This window comes from Amblyomma americanum, chromosome 3 (genome assembly GCF_052857255.1).
Source record: "Amblyomma americanum isolate KBUSLIRL-KWMA chromosome 3, ASM5285725v1, whole genome shotgun sequence".
NCBI lineage: Eukaryota > Metazoa > Arthropoda > Arachnida > Ixodida > Ixodidae > Amblyomma > Amblyomma americanum.
Genome location: NC_135499.1, coordinates 217117928 through 217138187, shown reverse-complemented (window position 1 = coordinate 217138187; position 20260 = coordinate 217117928). Strand labels below are relative to the sequence as shown.

General features: G+C 43.9%; 1 protein-coding gene across 3 annotated transcripts in view; it reads left to right on the top strand.

Annotated features, from left to right (window-relative positions):
- Positions 1-16741, top strand: part of LOC144126058 (uncharacterized) — a 46020-nt gene extending 29279 nt beyond the window's left edge. For 2 of the 3 annotated variants that reach the window (XM_077659963.1, XM_077659962.1), the window contains 5 exons: positions 1665-2086; positions 10023-10555; positions 10775-11301; positions 14805-14893; positions 16416-16741. In XM_077659963.1, the coding sequence (XP_077516089.1) occupies positions 1665-2086; positions 10023-10555; positions 10775-11301; positions 14805-14893 (1571 nt within the window). In that variant the 3' untranslated portion in view covers positions 16416-16741. The remainder of the gene's footprint in view (positions 1-1664; positions 2087-10022; positions 10556-10774; positions 11302-14804; positions 14894-16415) is intronic. The other variant, XM_077659964.1, reaches the window with a different exon arrangement.
- The last annotated feature ends 3519 nt before the right edge of the window (positions 16742-20260 follow it).

Sequence of the window (20260 nt, the reverse complement as noted above, 5' to 3'; positions counted from 1 at the left end):
ATCAAGGGAGGTAATACCTTCTCTAAGTATGAATATCTGCTGAAGAAATATTGGCTAACTGTTACCAGGCCTGTGTAACGCGACATCCTGCGACAGCAGTTTGTGTGATCCTCTCCACTACGTCTCTCTCGGCAATTGTGGTACGAGAGCAGGGTGTTCTCGATTTTTCTGTTTTGCTGTGGTGTTTTGTGCACCGCCGTGCACAGAGCATGCCACGAATCTGATGAGTGGCTGTTGTCGTGCAAGCACTAGATAAGCACAGAGGACGCCAGAGATCCAGACTTGGCCCTCGGCCAGCTTATCAGCGCAGCACCGCTCAGCTTTCCTCCTCTCCTTCTCTCGAACCCCTTTGTTTTGTTTTTTACACTAACGTTGCCAAAACAGGAAATATGCCTTAGTGTGACTTTAAAAACGAATTGGGCATAATGGTGGCAGCATTATAGGCAGCGCAGTGCTCGGAAAGCATTGCAGTTTTCTGCATTGTTATATATGTTGTTGAGCAGGTTTAATTGGTCCTATTCTGTTGTTGGTTGCTGTGTACTTTTTCTGTTCTTCTCTTAAATATAGTGAAAGAGAAGCATTTGGTTAAGGGGGATTACGGATCTTTGGAATACCAAAAATTTTTTGAAAATTGTTGTGTCCACTTGTATGCCTAGTTTTTTATGCTGTCTGAAGTTTCATTGTTGAAATTGACCAGGAAGTGTTCTAAAAAAGTTTTCATGAGCCGGTGCAGCTCTACATTGAGGGGAAATGCTCAGACAATGGCCTTTTTTTCTGTTACGCTTTTCTGCCTTGATACTCGCGTTGCGGAGCATATTTCTTCATGGCTCTTTTATCTATTTTGGCCATGTTTGTTTCATTCCACTCCTAGGACCATAGTGCAGATCAAGACATTCTTTGTTTTTCGAATTTGCACATTTCGAATTTCTCTTCTGAAGATTCCTTCTCACTGTAGACATGTCAACACACTGCATCGCAAATATTCAAAGGCAAATTTACTGCGTTGTGGAAAAAAAAATTCTAAGAAGGTTCTGACCTGTAGCATGCCAGTAGGAACACAATGAATGTTTCTTCTGCCATATTTTCTTGAATTTGCAGTGTTGTCACAAGATTCGGAGGAAAAATACGTATTAGAAAGCGATTTTCTGAAAATATAACGAGATTTTGTGAGAGTAGCCATAAAATTATTTCTATTATGCTCAAAAAATTACATGCAAATAATAATAATAATAAAAAATTGCTTGAAGCTGTGTTCTTCCCTTAAACGAGGATTTTACTTCTGAGACAATCGGTGCATTTTATAATTTTTCTTGCTTCTCTTGTTACTTGCCTTTGCCATTAAGCCTATGTGGGCCTAGTTGAGTTTTGAATGGGAAAGTGGAGCGTTACGTAGCTTTCATGTACAGGAGGAAAAAACTGAAAATTGGTGGTCATACATTAGTACTCTGATCCACAGCACAGTGTTCGCAGATATTTTCATGTTTTTATTTTTCATGTGCAGAAGCCTGCACAGTGCAATTTCTCCTTCCGCTGCAGGATTTTTGATCTTGGGGCTGTGCGGCCAGGTGGTGTATGTGTGATGTTTTTCTCTTACTTTGTTGCTTGTCAACAGACTGATCCTTTTCTCGGAGACTGATTGGAGTACAATGGGGATTCCTCTGCAGGTGTGAGCTACGTGACTGCCCTGCCTCAGACCCAGGCGGCTGTAATGTACCCGACGCAAGCTGTCATGGCGACTCCCACTGCTGTGGCTCAGTTGCAGCCGCAGCAGATTCAGCAATTGCAACAGCAGCAGCAGCAGCTCCAACAGCAGCAACTGCAACAGCAACAGCTGCAGCAGCAACAACTTCAGCAGCATTTGCAGCAACAGCAGCAACAGCAGCTACAACAGCAGCTTCAGCAGCAACAGATTCAGCAGCAACAGATTCAGCAGGCTCAGCAGCAAGCGGAACAGCAACTACTCCAGCAGCAGCAACAGGCACAACAGCTGCAGCAAGCTCAGCAACAGCAAGCACAGGCAGCTGCTCTCCAAGCTCAGCTTTCAATTCAGCAACAATCCAGCTCAGCTACTGTGCAACCCTATCAGGTGCGTTCATCGAAGTGGTGGCAACTTTGTGGCAGCGTGTTCTCAAAGTATGCAGAGATACTTCAAGGTCATTGCTGTTTGAACCGTGCCTTTGCTTATTTATTCTTCTCAGTTGTGCATGGTAGGCTGTCCACTTTGGGAAAGTTGTGGGCAGTAGGTGCATACCATGCACAATGGTTAGGGCATGGGAAAGTCTTGGAAACTGACTGTCTTAATGCCATGCGTTGGTGCTAAAGTGCTGGTCTGAAACTAGGTCATTTGTTTTGCAGCTCACAGTGATTACTGCAGTATTGATCAAAAGCTAGATTTTGCATTTGTGTCAGTAAAGAGGTAAAAGGCCTCTACTAAAGAATTTGCATAATTTTGTGGCTAAAATTTGCAGATTACATAACTTCTACAGGCAGATGGAAGTCATTACTTGCATATATTGCTAGTTTCTATTGATGACTAAGCTCAGAAAACTTTCTTCACTTTACCAAGTGGTTGCATAGGTGCTTTTTTGTGGTAATGTGCATATGGGCTACGATTGTAGATTGCTTGATGCTGCTGTAGGAAGAAGTGGCTGCAGTTAACAGTCGGGGGGGACGCTGCCTAGCACTAAAGTAACCGTGGGCATATCGTCAGGGGACATTTTCTTGCTAAGGTTGTTAGTGTAGTGTAAAATCACCTGAGATGGAACATAATCATGACACAGTTGCAGGTTTGCCTTTATTTTCTTTTATCTGAAAACCGGTGTGTCCAATGTAGCTTCCTTTTGTACCCGTTTGGCTACCTTGAGGTGGATGCTAATGAGTGATACTCATTATTTCTTTGGAAACCAGCTGTAAATGTGGGAAAAAGTTGATGCAAAATGCTAGGCATACTACAGGTTTATTCTGTGAATTCCCGTCTCTAGCTTATTCAGTGCAGACATTGTGAGACCTAGAGAGCAGCAGGGTATGATGCATGCATTTTCTTTGTGCATACGTCTTCAAAGTCCTTTTTTTTTTGCTGCGTCTATTTGGTGTTCGTTGTGTTCATTCTTTCTCCTTGGACAACTAGAGCGCAAACTATTTGACTTTCAGTTGTAATGCAGACATTTCGGTTTCACCAAAGGAACCCAGGCACAATTGTCCGGAGGTTGTATGTGCAGCTGTGACACATTAAAACTTGCAGTGTTCATTCCCGTTAGGTCAAGGATATCTTTTTTTTTTTTCTATCTGATAGCCTTACATATTATTGTACTTGAACAAAGTCATCACTGGTGAAGTTGAATGCACATCTAATATGATATGAAGAGAAGAGTGGTACAGCTTGATCGTACTCCTTCAATGCTTTTATGGTCATGAAACTTTTCCGTAACGTTATGGGAGAGCTTCATATGTTGACCGCACCTTTCACGAGGTGGCGCTAAAAGTCCTGTTGGGTGTCAACGACGCGAGCAAGCGAGCGTCTGTATGGCCGCGAGGCTACAGGCGCTACAGGTGTAATAGGACACCGGCGGTGTGGCAGCAGCTATTTTCTCTTCTGATTTTGTCTTCATTTGCAAACAAGTGCAGTGCATGTGACACGACGCGCAAGCCTGCGATGCTGAATACTTGCTGTGTGATGGGTTGTCGCTCTGGCTATGGAGGTACGCAGGAAAAAACCTCACTGTTCTGTGTGCAAGTGACGCCGAGCAGCGTAAAATATGGAAGCAGGCAATACCCCTACAGGAAAGCAGTGGTTTTAGCTTTGACTCAAGCATGTCCATGTCTGCGAGACATTTGTCCCGACGGATTTAATTCGGCCTTTCGAGTTTGTGGTCAATGGAGAAGTGGTGTTGCTGCAATGCAAGAAGCTCAGACTCAGGCCCGGCTCTGCCCCATGGATATTCGAAGGCCTACCAACGTACTTGAGCAAGAATCGGTGATGATGTAGCATTTTAAACAGCTGTACTTTTTAATGTGCTTATGGCTTTTAGTGCAAAAGCACTACTTCATGGGGTCAAACCCAACCAAGAATCTTGTGGCATCCCTGACTGAGGGTGCAGAAATAAAATAGATATTGCAGCGACTGGGTTCTGAACTTGGGGCGGTGCGAACAAATCAGCTTCGCTGGCCACTGCACGAGAGCACTATGCTAGCGCTGCAACTGATCACGCCTTGTGTTGAATTGCGACACACTCTCGCGCTGCGCATTCCGCATTGTCGTCTTCATCAACTTCCACGTGCGGAACGAACAGATCAGATCAGCTTAAAGGGGTCCCGAAACACATTTTCAGTGCATTGTTTTGCCTGTTGGTTGCATACAATGAGTAATAGTGATGCTATTAGCATCGGTCGTACCGCATATACTGCGGTTTTTAATGTTTTAATTCGTTCGCAAAAACAAATTTTTTGCGCTGACGGTGTTACCATACAGTGGCGGTTTTTAGCAGCGGATGTGACATCAGTTAGTGGGTGCTTGATGATTGGACAAAGAGTAAATATACCGCAAATTGTGTTAATAACTAGAGATACGTCTTATCAAGTTTTTGTGTTTTATATTACATTAACAAAACCAACTTTTTGCCCTAGCTAAAAGCACTGTAAAGCAAGTAAAGCAAATATACACCACCAGACGCTCTGGCTACTTAATGCATCGAAGGATTTTGCGCCTCTCTGTAAACACTCTACGACCTAGCACTCAACACTTATGGCTACTCTCTATGTATCTGAGAGTGACTTTGCGGAATCGATCCGATCGAGCCATTGCACTCTATAAGCATTTATTTCGGTCCCAAGGAAGGATGCGTTCGTTTCACATTTAGCAGGCAGTGCGCATCGTCAGCTTGTGGAGGATCACCAGGCTCCCGTCAACAGCGCGCGCTCCTTGCTCGCCGTGACCAACCAGCGCGCTAGGAGCGACGGGCGATGGTTGGCGGTAAGCAGTAGCGGTACGCGCTATGCTAAATGTGTCTGCTATCTTGCGCAGGCTGTCACACCGTCGCAGTACCTCTCGCTCGAGTTCGGATACATAAGTAAGGGAACGTCACTGATCAGTGTTCCCTTCTGCGCCGTCGATGTGACGATGAAGCATCGCTGGGTCAGCTGGGCATTCACATGGTGGTTGTAACCATGCAAACGGCACTGCCAGCCTTGGCATCAACGAGTTACAGAGAACAGGCAACCATGGAGTGCGAACTTCCGCCATGTGCTCAGATAGGCTGTTTTGACTGGTCGCACTAAGTGTCGTCATTGGGAGAGTGAAATGGGAATGGGAAGCTGCGCGAAAATCGAGTTGAGGGCAGCATTTTGTTTCCTTGTATTTTGAAATTTCTTCATGCAATTCAATTCAATTCAATTTATTTCACATTTTTTACAAGAGTACAAAAATGCGAGGGCAAGCAACAAAAAGCTGTTGATAAGCAGCTTGATGAAGGTTGCTGCCCCTATATTTGACTGGTTGAAGGGCGCTAACATACAGCTTCTCATTAAACAATTACAGGTGTCTGGATTAAAAGCAGAGATCACTTACACATATGTTGTAGACATTCTCTTTGGACACAATCAAGCTCACTTTTCATAGGCGTACATGGAGACATATTACAAGCAATAAGACAACAAATAACACTAATTGAATTACTCCGGTTCCTATGCATCGATTCTCGTAATTCGTTTTGAGTCAGCATCTGTGTGACATTAAGAATCCATCTGATGTGTAACTGGCATCCGTTCAAGCGGTGTTTCGCAGCCCCTTTAACCTCGATCAGAGCTTAACCTGAGTCTAATATCTTCGCCAGACGTGCCGACGACCCATCGTAGCGAAACTATGAGCCAACCAGGCTAAACACATGTTTTCGCACGTCTGCTTGGTTTAGCTACATTGAACCTGTACCGCTTTTTATTTTGTGCATGCTGCTCTGTGCTTCCTATCATTGCTCATTTTTTGTTTATTGCGTGGCTGCTCACAGCTTGTCTCTTATTTTCGTAGCGCAAAGCCAGCACTATGAGCGCTGAACAAAAATTGTCGAAATTTCTTTGCACTCGCCAGCGCTTTCATCGTCGCAGCGTGACGAAGTGTAAATAAATGTCTTACGTAGCAAGAGTGTTCAGCATCTGGCTTTGCCACCTACAAAAGTGTCAGCGAAAAAAAAAAAAATTAATATAGCACCGTGAAACTGCCGGTGCATTCGGGATGTGATCGCTTCTGTAGCGCACACTCCGGTTCTTAAAATGCCGCCATAACGTCTTGTTTTCAGCATTAGCGAGATTGAAGTATTCTCACAAGGTAAGCGCCAGCCGTAAGCAGTCTTATGAAATTCGATGAAAGCAAGGACTCTGCCGAGGCAGCTGAAACCCAGACACATATAAATATGTTACTGACCGCTGCGCTAGATCTTCCAGTGTGCCATTTCAAGCACGTTGCGATGAAAATAAATGCGCAGGCTGTACTCTTGTTCAAATATCGGTTTTATAAAAAGCAATGAGAGAAAGTAAGTGCATTAATTTTTGGTCAGAAAACAGCCGCTATCAAGGTTTACTAGCAGCCGCTGTCGATCGCACAGGGTTTTTATGTCTCGATGTTGCAGCCAAGCTTTCAGTCAGGTGATAACCAGTAAAGTGGCGTCCATGCTAAGCCCAAATACCAGTTCCCAGAAAGCACAAATACTAAGCGAATGTCAGCCTGTTGGCCGGAAAACAGCTGCTGCGAACAGGGCTCACACAGCCATTCGTGCCCCCTTTTCGACAGCTTCTCCACTACGTTGCGCGCTGTCCCTCTCTGGCCAGAGTTTCGTGACGAGAAAAAACATTCAAGCACTATGGCTTTATTTATGGTGAAATGCTTACTTCTAAAGAGATGGAATGTAGAAGGCACAAAGTGGATCTCGCACTTGTAACTGAAGTTTATTGCAGAATCGAAGCTGCAAACTCAGGCGCAGAAAAAAACAAAAAACAAAAATGGCTTTAAATTACCTGAGAACTTTCCATTTTATAGAGCAGATTGCAAGTGTTTAAATTGGTATGGTGCCATGTTTACTTTAGAAATTTAGTAGTGTCTGTGAATATGATTTTAATTATTGGGCCATCATTACCTTCTGTCATCAGATTGATTGCCACTTGGCATACAGAACAGTGCTAGTTGTGCCATATTTTTTAAATTTCCTCTGTAATCATCGAACATCATTCAGGGCTGGAAAACATTAGGTGACAAGCTTAAAGGGACAATCTGCTTTCAGAGACAAATATGAAAATATTGTAATATTTTTGCAGATCATTCCTTATGATGACAATAACAAGGGTAAAACTCGTGGTTTTGAATAGAATTCATATTTTAAATTTTTGAAGTCGAACTAGAGTCGTCTATGGTGCCACAATCTGGCACAGACTTGTAGCCCTGTTGGCAGTCAGGATATTTTGCCTGAAGTGGACACACTACACTTTATGTGAAGGACTCATTGCAGTACAGAGGGTTATTTTTGTTGAAAGAAACTTCAGATGCTTTTGTATTTTTCTCTTGCAACTAGTCACCATTTCTTGCATGGTTTAGCCCTGCTTTTTTATTGTTTCGAAGTGCTTAAAAAAAAACATACTGTCTTTGTGCTGAGGGTGGTGCTTCCATCAGCAGCAGTGCTACGAGCAAAACAACAGTTAACGGTATCTGTGATGGTTATCACCAGTATTGACAGCTTTTTAAGACCACCTTAGTGTGAACCTATGCATCTCAGTTAAAGCCGAACCACAAGGCAGTGCTTCTTCGGCATTGCGTCAGTGTCTTTGCTACTGGTGACGCCGGAGGCAAAATTCTGGCTCTTGGAGCGAGGTGATGCAGGGAGATTCGTATATCTGGCGAGGCCAGATCCCGGTGTCGGCTCTGGAAATACCTTGTAGGTGGGGATTGGTGGGGACCAGCGACTTCCCAATTAAGCCACATTGCTGCGAAGGCGGCAGTGCCCGTTCTGTCCCCGTGCTATTCGTCCCCCGCATAGCTTCCCATCGCCGCTGAATAGGGTGATCAGCTACGGACAGGGGATAGTTGAGGGGCTTTATTCACGATCCCTCCACACCCTCACCTGGAGACGCCGCTTTGTATGCCCTCGTGTTTGGTCGCCCTCTTTTGCGAGTGCCGAGTGACAATGCGGGTAGACGACATGCTGATGCGATGCCAGAGAAAAGCTGCCTTGTGGTTCTACCTTTAATGTAATGTTCTTTATTGCCACTGCTGCCTAGGCGGCTCAGCAGTCACTGTGTTGGTGTTGTCAGGGTTTGCAGACATCGACTGTCACAGGAAAGAGACGCACCCACATCAACAAATTGCATTTCATTTCAAGTCAGTAGACTCTTCCTTTGAGGTGCTTGAGAAAGACCTAGGATTATATGCATGTAGCTAAATCCTCATTATTGCTTGCACAAAGTTTTTTTTATTTCAAACTGATCTAGATGAGCATATTCTGAGACCTTCGTGTGAACATTGCATGGTTAAGTGCCAGTCATGTAGGCCACAGGAAGGAGTAAATGACACATAATGGTAATGAGGAGCATTTTAGTATACAATTTACCATGCGTACGAGGTATTTGAGAACGTGATGCTGACTTCAGATACATAACCATATCTCAGGAAAAAATAGATATATTTCCACCAAATTTTGGGAGCTGCTTCTATTACTGTTCATTTCAAAAATTATTAAATGAAGCCACTATCAACAATAACTGATTAAACTCAGCCTTGCGGGCCATTGATTCAGCAATGGCGGCCTTCAGTGAGTGTTTTGTGTTAAGTGGCTGTTTGTTGGCCTCCCTCTGAGCGATGCTGCAGACATCATATTTCAGTGGATTTAAATCTGCAGAGCTAGAAAGCTACAAGTTGTCAGTGACATAGTTGTGTAAGTTCTCGGCCAGCCTCTCCTGGGTAACTCAGGTGGTGTTAGCTGCAGCCTATTCTTGTTGAAAGACACAAGGTCTTTGACACATCCTCTGTCCAAGGGTTTACAACGCGTGAAGCACTTCCACGTATGGAGCCATATTAACACGGAGCCCTTCTTTGAAGAAGTGTGGTGGCATGACATCACCCTCATTTCTAACGACGCCTGGCACCATCACAGATGACGGAAATTTCATGTGCCTCTTTGTAGGTGCCTCATCAGGGCTTGTACAAAGCCACCTGTTGTTACGATAGTTAGTTTCTTGGTTCTGGTCAAAGTTATTTCGGTCTGAAAAAAAAAAAAAAATGCAGCATTCTATGCTCCTCAGGGATCTTCAGCTTGCTCATCAACCGCTTGGACCGGAGCAGACAATTCTGCCCTGTTCGATGAGACATGAATTGCTTCCTCTTCATGACATAGGAATGGTACCTCAAGTCCTCGTGCACCGAAGCCTGGCTCTTGACTCTGCCACCTGGAGCTCGTTTTCAGTGGCCCTTGTCGACTTTCCTGGGTCAGCATTTGCGATGGCTTGCAGCTGATGGAGAAAATCAGGCGTTCTGACAACATCTTACTGCTGACTGTGCCTTTTCTTCTTCACCACAGATGCCATGTCTCCATGAATCCTTTCTGAACCTTGTAAACGAAGGACTTCGCCACAGTCAGGAAGGTGGAAATTTCCAAGTCGCTGTGGTCTGTGGCCAGGACCACACAGACAGAATGGCGTTTCATTTCCTGCATCAAACTGTACACTGCCATCTGAGAAAAAAAAAACACTATATCATTCATATAGGTGTTAATATATACGAAGCTGCATGCCTAGATAGATATAATGAGAGATAAGTATGTATAGCAATAGTAAGTAGTGTTCTCAAATACCTTGTGTGCTTGGTATCTTGGCTGTTCATGATAATATTTAGTTCATTTACAGACCATGCACATACTGTCAGCTTCGTTTTATTTTTATCTCACGCATTGCTTTTCGGAGCCAGAGTTGTGACTGAAGTGCTAAACGTTGAAGCAAATGCGCTGTATTGTGGAGTATCATACATAGGCAACCCTTTTGGTGACCCACAGGTCACGGCTCCCCCACCATCAATGCAGTCAGCCATTTCTGCAGCCACCGTGTACCCTCACCTGCGACACCAGTATGCGCAGTACGCTGCTAAGAAGAAATATGATGTTCCACCACCATCGCTTCCTGCCCCACAAGTTGCCACTGTGCCGCCTCCATCGAGCATCTTGCCAACTACAGCGCAAACAGCGGCAGCCACGGGAGCTTCTGCTATGTCAGCCACCGTTGCATCACCTGCCAGTCCATCTGTTGCTCTGCCATCAACAAATGTTGCTGTGTCCCCACCAACTGCCACCTCTGTGCCACCACCCAATATGGCAGTGCCTCCGCCAACAAATACAGCTGTGCCTCCGCCGACGAACATGACAATGCCACCTCCTGTGAACACGGCTGTGCCACCTCCTGCTGCGGTCCAGGCTGTTGTGTCCCCTACACCTGCAAACAGTACCGTGCCTCCTCCAGCCAACACAGCTATGCCCCCGCCTACGGACACGTCAGTGCCACCACCGAACTATAGCCCAAATGATGGCTGGAGGCAAGTGGGCGTTTTTGAGGCACTTGCTGTTTTATGGAAAGCCAGCACAGAGCATATGGGTACTGTTGCAAAGCAGTGCGCAGACCCTTCTTTGTGTTAACTAGTATTGTCATTATTAACAGATCTTAAGACATGAACCGTGTTGGGGCGATAGTTTGGCTTTTATCATTTTTGTATTCATGATTAGTAACCATCTTGTTATTTTCTTCTTTTTCTTAGGTTTCGAGTTCCACCACCATCCATGTCTGTGCCTCCACCTCTGTTCCCATCGGCTCGTGCATCGTCGTCTTCTGACTCAACAGCTGTGTCTGTGCCTTCAAAGCCAACCGCACCTCCTCCATCATCAACCACTTACACAACTATCAATGACACAAGTACATCAGCAGCACTTGCAGCTGCAGCTAGGCAAACAGCTACTACACAGTCTTCGGCATCTCACTCAGCTGCATTGTCCAGCCTTACCCCCCTCTACTACCGAAGCTTGCGACCCCAAGCCAAATCATCATATCTGAGCAGTTACCAGGCCTCTGCACTACCCGAAGGGGAGTATGAAGCCCTTGCGAAACCGGCACTGCGGGCTGGTAGCAGCAGCATATCGTTGCCCAGCACATCATTGACTGGCTCCTCTGGTAGTCCTGCCAGCTCCTCAACGAAAGCAGCCAGCAACACTAAGAAGGCAGACTGGGAGATAATGCCACCTCCATCGCAGACCAAGACCTTGTCGTCAAGGGTCAGCGTGCCCCTGGGTAAGTCACGGGGAAGAAGTCATTGGGCTGTTGTCCTTTGCTAAAAATTTTGAGATACATTTGTTTGAAGTTGTATTGTTGATTGCTTGTTTGAACTGTACTACTGATATGTGTTGGGACTTGCCTGACTGTTTTCTGGCCATCATGTGACTAGGAGAGTTGGAAAATTTCAGAAAACTGAGGTTAAGTGGAGAAAAGTGCTTTGTGTGTAGTTGCATTTGTCATTGAGGTAATCAAAAGCTTAAAGGGACTCTGAGGACAACTGTGCCCAATTTTTGTTCAGAGTAAAAGTGAATTCTGTGGATCTATCTGGGCATGTCAATGTTTGTCTGGCAGAAAAACATGCATTTATTGCCAAGAAAATTGCATACAAATATTGTCCCGTGGCTTGATTCAAACTCATGGCATCTAGATAGAAAAGAACTCTGTGATCACCATTTTGAAGACGATGGCAGTGTAACCTAACTTCTGTGATCCATGCCCCCAAAACTATATGTAGATGCTCCGCAGTTTACTTGCAAATTCGGCTGGAGGTGCCGACACCTGTATCTAATTTTTTTGCCTTTTCTAGCTAATAAAACCTACGTTTTTAGTTTCAATAGTTTCAATGTTACGATGCAGTAATTTCTTGATACAGGCCAAGTTCACTTTGAGCTCAGTGTCCCTTGAAGCATTGTCCAAGTCGTGTGAAAGGAACCTGATAAACCTTCGATGCTTAAAATGTAGAGGCTGCTTATCAACCACCTAATGTACGAATAGGTTGCTCAGGGTAAGTGCCAGCATAAATAGATTGTGTGTCTCCATTCCTCTCTGCTATTTCCTATGGCACTGACTAAGGGCGAGCTACACAGTTACCTCATGTATTCCTGTCTGCTTTGTACAATATCTTGCTTTCTTTAAATTTATCACTGCACGAGATGTTCTTTGCTGTGACTTTTTAATGGTTCTTACCTGTAACGTCCCACTTTTATGGGCAAAATGTGAGGTTTTATGAGCATTACATTGAAGTGCATTGCAGAGCAAAAACTTTCTTAGTACCTTAACAAGGCAGATGAACTGAGATCGGGATTGATGGTTCAGGATCTAAACAACAGTCCTAAGGAGGTGACAAAAAGTAGACGTAGAAAAGCATGAACTCTTCTGAGGTTTCGTTTCATAGAGCCACTGTTTTTTGTGTTGTGAAATGTGCCAAAGCCTGTGTAAATTTTATAATACTGTAAATTTCATGCAGTTTGTTTGTGAGGTTGTAGATACTTTTAGGAAAACAGCTGTTTTGGCCCAAGAGTTGCATTTGAGACATTTTGCTGGCTGTAAATTTTCTGGAATGCAGCATCTGACTGTCTTGCAGTCATGGGATAGCCAAACATGAGTAAAGTTCTCTGTAATTCATAAACAAATCTCTGGATGAAAGTAAAAGCCCCTAAGCATTCCTTCTCACTTTCTGTGCCTCTAGAGTTAATGTGTCAGCTCTTTCATCACTGGACTGGAGAAACAACTGCATGAAAACAGCTCCGTGCCTTGGATTTCTTCAGGGCTAGAGTGGGTGGGGGTTGTGGTCATGTTCCATTCTCTAACAGATTCAGTTTGCTTTTCTTAGCAGAGGGGACACTGGCAAGAATAACAGTCACTTTGCTTTTCAGGTTTTGGTTCTGCAGGCTGTTTTACATTTTTTTTTGTAGATGCAGTTCTGGCTCTTGAATTTGTTGTTGGTGGTGCATCTGAGGTTAAAAAATGTGCTTTCTGAATGTACATTTGTTGCTTACTTTTAAAGGCAGTGTACAGAGCCAAAGGTCATATCTTTTTAACTAAAGGGTGTTGGCTTATGACTTAAATGGGTTCAGTTCATCTGAATGGTCAGTGTAAGATTTAATTGTTGCAGGATCAATGATGGAAAATGCAAGTCCAAGAACCAGGAGATCAACCATCCCCAAATTTCTGGGTTGGCAGTGGCAGGGGGAAATTTTATTATTTTATGGATTTAGCTTTTTTGATACGAAATGCCCTTAGCTGTGAACCATGATATGAGTTCAAAGCGTCGTGAAGCTCAGGCTTTGTTGAATCTTCCTTGTGCTCAAGGACACATGGAATGGACTTCTGTATATTTTTACATGACATGCAGCTCCGCTAAACTGCCAAAAGTGCACTGTCAAAATAGGTTTTGTGGGGGGATTGTTTTGCAAACTGCTTTTGCAGTTGGGAATGAACGTTAATGTGCAGGAATAATCAAAAGAAATCACCTTTGCTCTTGTCTACTTTGAAGACATTAGTGGAAGAGGTGTTCATGCATATATTTGCACTACCTCTTCATTTTTACACTTGTAGTGATAACTCTCTGTTACTTTGATCTGCGTTCATCTTTTAATGCGATAGCGTTTAGGCTGTCGTCACCTTAACCAAATTCGCAGATTGGCCAATTCCCTGGTGGCGTCATGAGGGTCACGTTACCCCAATTCACAGCTCGGAGAAGCACAATGAAATTCTAAATTCCCCACAAAATTTCTCGATTAGTCAAGAGAGGTCATGTGACCACCTTGTGATGTCATCACAACCTGCCCATGGGTTTTGAGCAGATTGCCCACCATTGCCAAATTCAATGCAGTTATCACGTGCCCACTGTGGTGCTACTTATGAGGCTTACAGGAGCTTGGGAAGAGCAACCGGGGCAGTGGAGAATCTCTTAACCACTGCGCCACTAACCAGTAAGGGTGTGGGGACTCCCCACGATCTATGAATGCAAATAATTGGGTCGTGACATCATCAGTTTGAAAACGTGAGGGCCTCCACTATTTGGAAGTAGGCTGACCCCCAGAAAATAGATTAAGGTGGATTAGTGAGGATTAGTATAATCTCATAGGATAATCCAGTGGAAGGTATTCCAACATTCTAGAAGGTGACGATGATGACTCTTGCATTCCATATTAGGGCAATGGAACCGGCTCCAACTGGAGTTTCGGCAGGAAAATCGCAAGAACATTAGACACTCATTAGACAGAGAAAATTAGACATGTTATCGCATTTTCGTCTTTAAGAATGTGGTTAAGAAGGCCTGCAAGTTTTTATTTTTCTGGATACCTGAGATTTTGTTTTTGATCCCTCTTTTGACATATCTTTTTCTTTCATGTCTGCTGCTGCTGTCTTGGCTGTGCCTTGTGAATCTTCAATGACCCATCCGCTATGCAACATCCATCATGTGGGATGAAAAATTTTGGATTGTTGGTGAAACTTGCCGGACTGGACGTGACCTTGGACCGTCTCATCTACAACTAACATCAACCTGTTTTTTTTTCCTTCTATTGCACGCCACGGTCACCATCGGATCGACATTGTTGACATGCTGTTTTTTGGTTTGCTTTTTACTCGTGATTTCTTGATGTGGCTGCTGTTTCATCGCATTCTGCCGGCTGAATTTTGGCCTTGTGCAACTGTCCTTGGATTGGTTTTTGTTTGTCTTTCGTGTGGGTTTGTTGGGTTTTGGTGCCTCTTTTTTCTTTTTCCCCCTTTAGGCACTGTGTCATACGTGTATCCGAACCTAAAGCGGCCAGGTGATTCCACAACTGGCACAGACTGGAAGAGGCCAAGAGGCGCACTCTAGGTAAGGGAGTAAAAATTTTTTTTCCACTGTTAAGCTTCGCTCCATTCAAATTGTCTTGGGCCCATTAAATTCAGGGTTGGCCACTGAATCTGAATAGAATCACAGTTCCTTCTTCTCATAGCTTTCTTAGTGTAGTAATCACTGTTGTGCCACTTAAAGATGTACAAAATGCCTTCTCTGGCTAAATTGCTGTCTTTGTACTCAAGTTTTATGCTGAGCTGGCATCTGAAAATGGATTCTGTTGAATAGAATGCTTAGGCACAGTATTTGATTCTTTCACTTGGATTAGTTCAAGTGCGTGACATCTGCTGTAATGCTGGGCCTTTATAAAACTTCACAGCATGGTCAGTAGTGGCAGCAGTCAGTGCCAATGTGAAATGATGATTGAGAATGCCATCTTACTTTTAACCGCCTATTATTGCCACACTGCCAGTTTTCACTTATTTGTGATATTTGATCACGATAAACGGGTGGTTTAACTAAATAAAGAATTTGGTACCTTTCTCCTGAAGCAACGCAACAGTTGGCATTACCTGTATGATCGTTTAGGTCATCTGAGTTACTGTTGGCCAGAAGTATTTGTTCTCTGCGTTCTGTTGGCTTTTCTGTGTGCAGCACAGGTAACGTCCTATATGAATTCATGGGAAAGAGCTTGTAAGTTTTTTTCTTGGCTTGCCCACACTTCACAGATGCATTTATTGCTGGCATTATTGAACCACGCCACTTGTTCACTTGGTTTGGTTGCTTAGCTGCCTTGGGTGCATTGCCTGTGACAGCAGTAATGACGTGTTAGACCATGATGGCATCAAAGAACTGCTCGTGTTTAAACCAGCTGGCTTGAGATGTGGCCCGGCAATCAGACTGCATTCATGCAGTTTCGCACAGCCAGCCAGCCTCCTAAACTCATAACTATCTTGTGCTCAAGCCCTCTGTGATTTAATGGAGGGTCATAAAATTATGTCCTGCAAGAAGGTGGAAGATCTAAGGATGGTGTTCATTGTGTACCCACAGCTGTAGCCGCTGCCATTGCAGGTCTGAACATTTATGACACTGCACAAGAAGCAATCCTGCAAGTGCGCGCTGATACTGACGGGCTCCTGACTTATTCAGTACAGTCGAACCTTGTTATAGCGAAATGGTTTATAACGAAGTAATGTGTTTAATGAAGGAATGATGGTTCCCCTTGGAAGCTTGGTCAACACAGGCTGTAACGAAGCTACGGCTATAACGAAGTAATCGCTGGGCCCCCTCAACTTCGTTGTAACGAGGTACAACTGTAGTGAATTTTTGTTGGAATCAATCAAGAGGTTGATAGGCTGATGGTTCGATTTCCTTCTTGGCGGTGTTGCACAGTTTTTGCTTCATTACCTAGCAACTGGCGGTGGACATTCTTGTCTGGATATTACTCTGTGAGATCTCGGATGTAACCTAGTTGACCCCACATATTAGAATTAAGACAACGTTGTTGTTGTTTAACACCAGAGTGCTTCATTTAACACTGTTTTTGCTTTGTCTTTCATAGGTTCACGGGCTTACTTGCCAAAGGAAACGTCACTTCTGTCACATTTGAGTGGGAGTCATCAAGGTCCGGTGGGTCTCACTAGCACCCGTGTATGCATTTCTATGCATTCAGGCTTTCCGGGGGAAGTGTTCTGTTTTTAGGGGAAGCGTTAGCTACTTCTTCTAGAGGCACTTGTGTATATAAAGAAAGCATTCTCCTGATGTAAATATTTTGACTGAGTTATTTCCATTTAACAGCTCAGTGTAACTGTTCTGTGTAATGAGTAACATCATGTGGGATGTGAATGCGCTGTCTTTTGCGAAAATAAATTTATCTGGACAAATTTTTGCCATTGAGTATTGCTTTCTGCTCAAGCAACCTCGCCCTTCTCTGAGACATCTTGCGCAGAGTTTTGGTGGCGAGATATTGGGAACAATATGCAAGTTTACTGCACCACAGGATGAATATACACTGCAGGTCGAGGCGAAAGCACTGTCTGTTGAAATTGTGTTTTTATGAAACAAAATCGTAAATATTGGGCTGAACTGTGACTATTGGAACGGAATGTGTGCGGTAGCTTTTGGTAACTAGTCGGTGATCAATTTCAGCATCTCTCCAAGTTGGCTTGCACGAGGTGGAAACGAATGCTGTCGTATCGCCTTCTAGCCAATGGACTTGTTGGATTGAACAAAATGTGGTTGCACTAGAACCTCGTTGATCAAGTTACAAATTCGCATGCACAAAATCGTCGGCAATATAATGCTCCTGTAAAGATACACCATTTTTATTCCTTTTAATTTTTTCCTGGCTGCTTTGTTGAAAATTTTGACAAATTCTGTTTGTATAGTGTGCCTAGTGATAATCGCACATATGAAATGAATGCAGTGGCAGTCACCCGTCGCAGTGGCTTCTCTGTGATGCCTTGGTGCCAAAGATCAAAATGTGAAAAAAAAAAAATGCCTGGGCAGTTCCCGTGATGACGCATGAAAGAAGAATGCAGCAGCTTCAAAGCAACGCAGGAAAAAATGAGAAGCGTTTGTGAACTACTGCAGTGTGCTTGCATGCGAACAGGCCGGGTCTGAGGAACACAGCGTAAAGGGCAAGAACGTTGCGATTGTCAGCTGTCACAGTGGCTTCCCCTCAGTGGATTGGTGCAACGTGCGCTGAAGCATCCGAAAACTACCTAGAAAGAGGACCCACGTACTTTCGCGATCGCCGTCGACGGACCGGATGTGTTACGAAGTTTCTTCTGTGCTAAGCACAATACCAATGTGGACTGAATTCTGTGAGCACTGGAAAAGGAGCTGTTCAAATTTCGTGCTAAGAATTGGTAATCACTTTTATGGAGCGAAATTGTCAATCCCCCTGTACCACGTTCAACTGTTACATTGTTCAGATTTAAGTGTTTTGGATCATAGCATTTCCTTGGGTGATACGTTTTTTATCGCATTTTTTTTACCTTATCAACGAGGTTCTACTCTAAAGGAACTGGACGTAGAGTCTGCCAACCAACTCTGTTCTGCATTTGTGGCAGCGAGTACTGGAGAACTTGTTAGTTGCTTAGCAAGTTTGGTCTGTATGGTATTGCTGATGTGGAATTACGGCCTCTACGCCCTCATGGTGAAGTCAACAGCAGCATGCTTTGTTGCCCCTTGCTTTGTGGCAGTTTGAGAGGCACATACTATCAAGTGGAATTGAAAGGTGAGCACGCATATGCCGTAATTTTCTACTGTGCAGCGAGACGTTCCCTTCAACTGGTTACGATTACAATCGTGCCTGGTTGACATGTACACTTTGGTTCCCAAGCGAAACTGTCCATAAATGAGTCGTCTATAATAACGAATAATTTCAGAATCAGAAAAACATTTTGTGATTAAAGTGATTCTGCACATAGTGGTGCTCAGTGAAGTAGTAATTAGACAAAATCTTGCAAGCTCCAGGTGCATTAACCTGGTCGCCATTATTTTTAAAACGTGATGCAGTTTGATGCGCCTAGTGGTCTTTCAGATGCATGATGCAATCTTGTGGCGTGATGATGTATTGCATTACGACTGCTCAAATGTCACGGACTGCCATTTCGTAACTGTACTAAGGCATACAGCTGCAGAGAGTATCCTAAGCAACCATTCATGCAATATGACATGGTAAGGCACGTCCACTGGGCCCCACAACACTGGAAAACATGAAACAAAGCCATTATTCTAGCATTTGCACTTTTACACTGCCTTTTGCTAATGTTCAGCAGTCGCAATACAAGAAATGAAATATCTAGTTGGAGTGGAGAAGTCGAGATTTTGTTCTGATTGCTGTCCATATTAAGGCAACAAGATTGCGTAGACCCTCGCTCTATCCATTCCGTATTAACGAGGCAAAAATACATGGAATTAGTTTGGTTCCCTAAGAAAGTGTCCTTCCATATTAACCGGGTCGTGTTAATAAGGCACGACTCTAATATATTTTGCTTTCTCTGTTACATATACAGGCAGAATATTCTTTTAACGTGATATCGTTAAGTGTACTGTGCAGTGGAGAATTCGGCGTAGTCATTGACTGTGTGTGCAGATTGGTCGAGAGGGTTGCGACATTACACATGGAGCTGTGGAATGAAAGGTGATTAAAATATTAGGAAACTGGAGATTGCAAGTTGCAACATGACAAACATCATTAGGACTAATATTTTTGTGTGGGCTAGTCTGTCATTCATCGTGGAAAATGGACAGGACAAGAGAGGGAGAGCAGTTACACCTATCATTCTTCTTGCCATGGCTCGCTGAACCCTTTTTGTCAGCCTCCACATTTCTGCCCTGTAGGAGTGTTCAACGGAAGTACTGTTCAACAGTCTAGCAAGGGAACAGCAGTTCACAATTAGCAACGAGGTGCTGGAAGTGGTAAAGGAATGCGTCTACTTAGGGCAGGTAGTGACAGCTGATCCGATCCGGATCACGAGAGGGAAATAACGAAGAATGGCTGAAAAGAAAATTGGGGTAATTAGGAACATCGTTTCCAAAATGGTGGCGCCCTTCGAGGCAGGACTACAGTTAGACTACAGTAGCAGGACCTTCATCGTTGTTACTGCCATTTTCAGTACGTTTACTGGCCATAAATGGGGCACCACTATGTGCAGAATCACTTTAATCACAAAATGTTTTTCTGATTCTGAAATTATTCGTTATTATAGACGACTCATTTATGGACAGTTTCGCTTGGGAAACAAAGTGTACATGTCAACCAGGCACGATTGTAATCGTAACCAGTTGAAGGGAACGTCTCACTGCACAGTAGAAAATTACGGCATATGCGTGCTCACCTTTCAATTCCACTTGATAGTATGTGCCTGAAGACCACCTCTCAAACTGCCACAAAGCAAGGGGCAACAAAGCATGCTGCTGTTGACTTCACCATTAGAAGGGCACAGAGGTTGGCCAGAAAGAGGAATTTCGCTGAAAAGAAAATTGGGGTAATTGGGAACATCGTTTCCAAAATGGCGGCGCCCTTCGAGGCAGGACTACAGTTAGACTACAGTAGCAGGACCTTCATCGTTGTTACTGCTATTTTCAGTACGTTTACTGGCCATAAATGGGGCACCGGACTTTCGCTTCGACTCATTTCGTCTAACAAAGTATCAGCAATAAACTTAGTTGGTTTCTTTTTTTTTTATTTAAGGACTGTTATGCCGCCTCTATTTCCAAAGGGGAGTCGGATTTCTAACATCCAGATGGCGCCACTAGGCTGAGTACCGTTGCGTTTACGTTTTCATACGCTGAACTAAATGTGCGGTTGTGACAAATTGCGAAACGTCCCGCAAACTGCTTGAATTTAGCGTCATAAACATAAATTGGTCGTAAAATTCGCCATTTTCTTTCAAT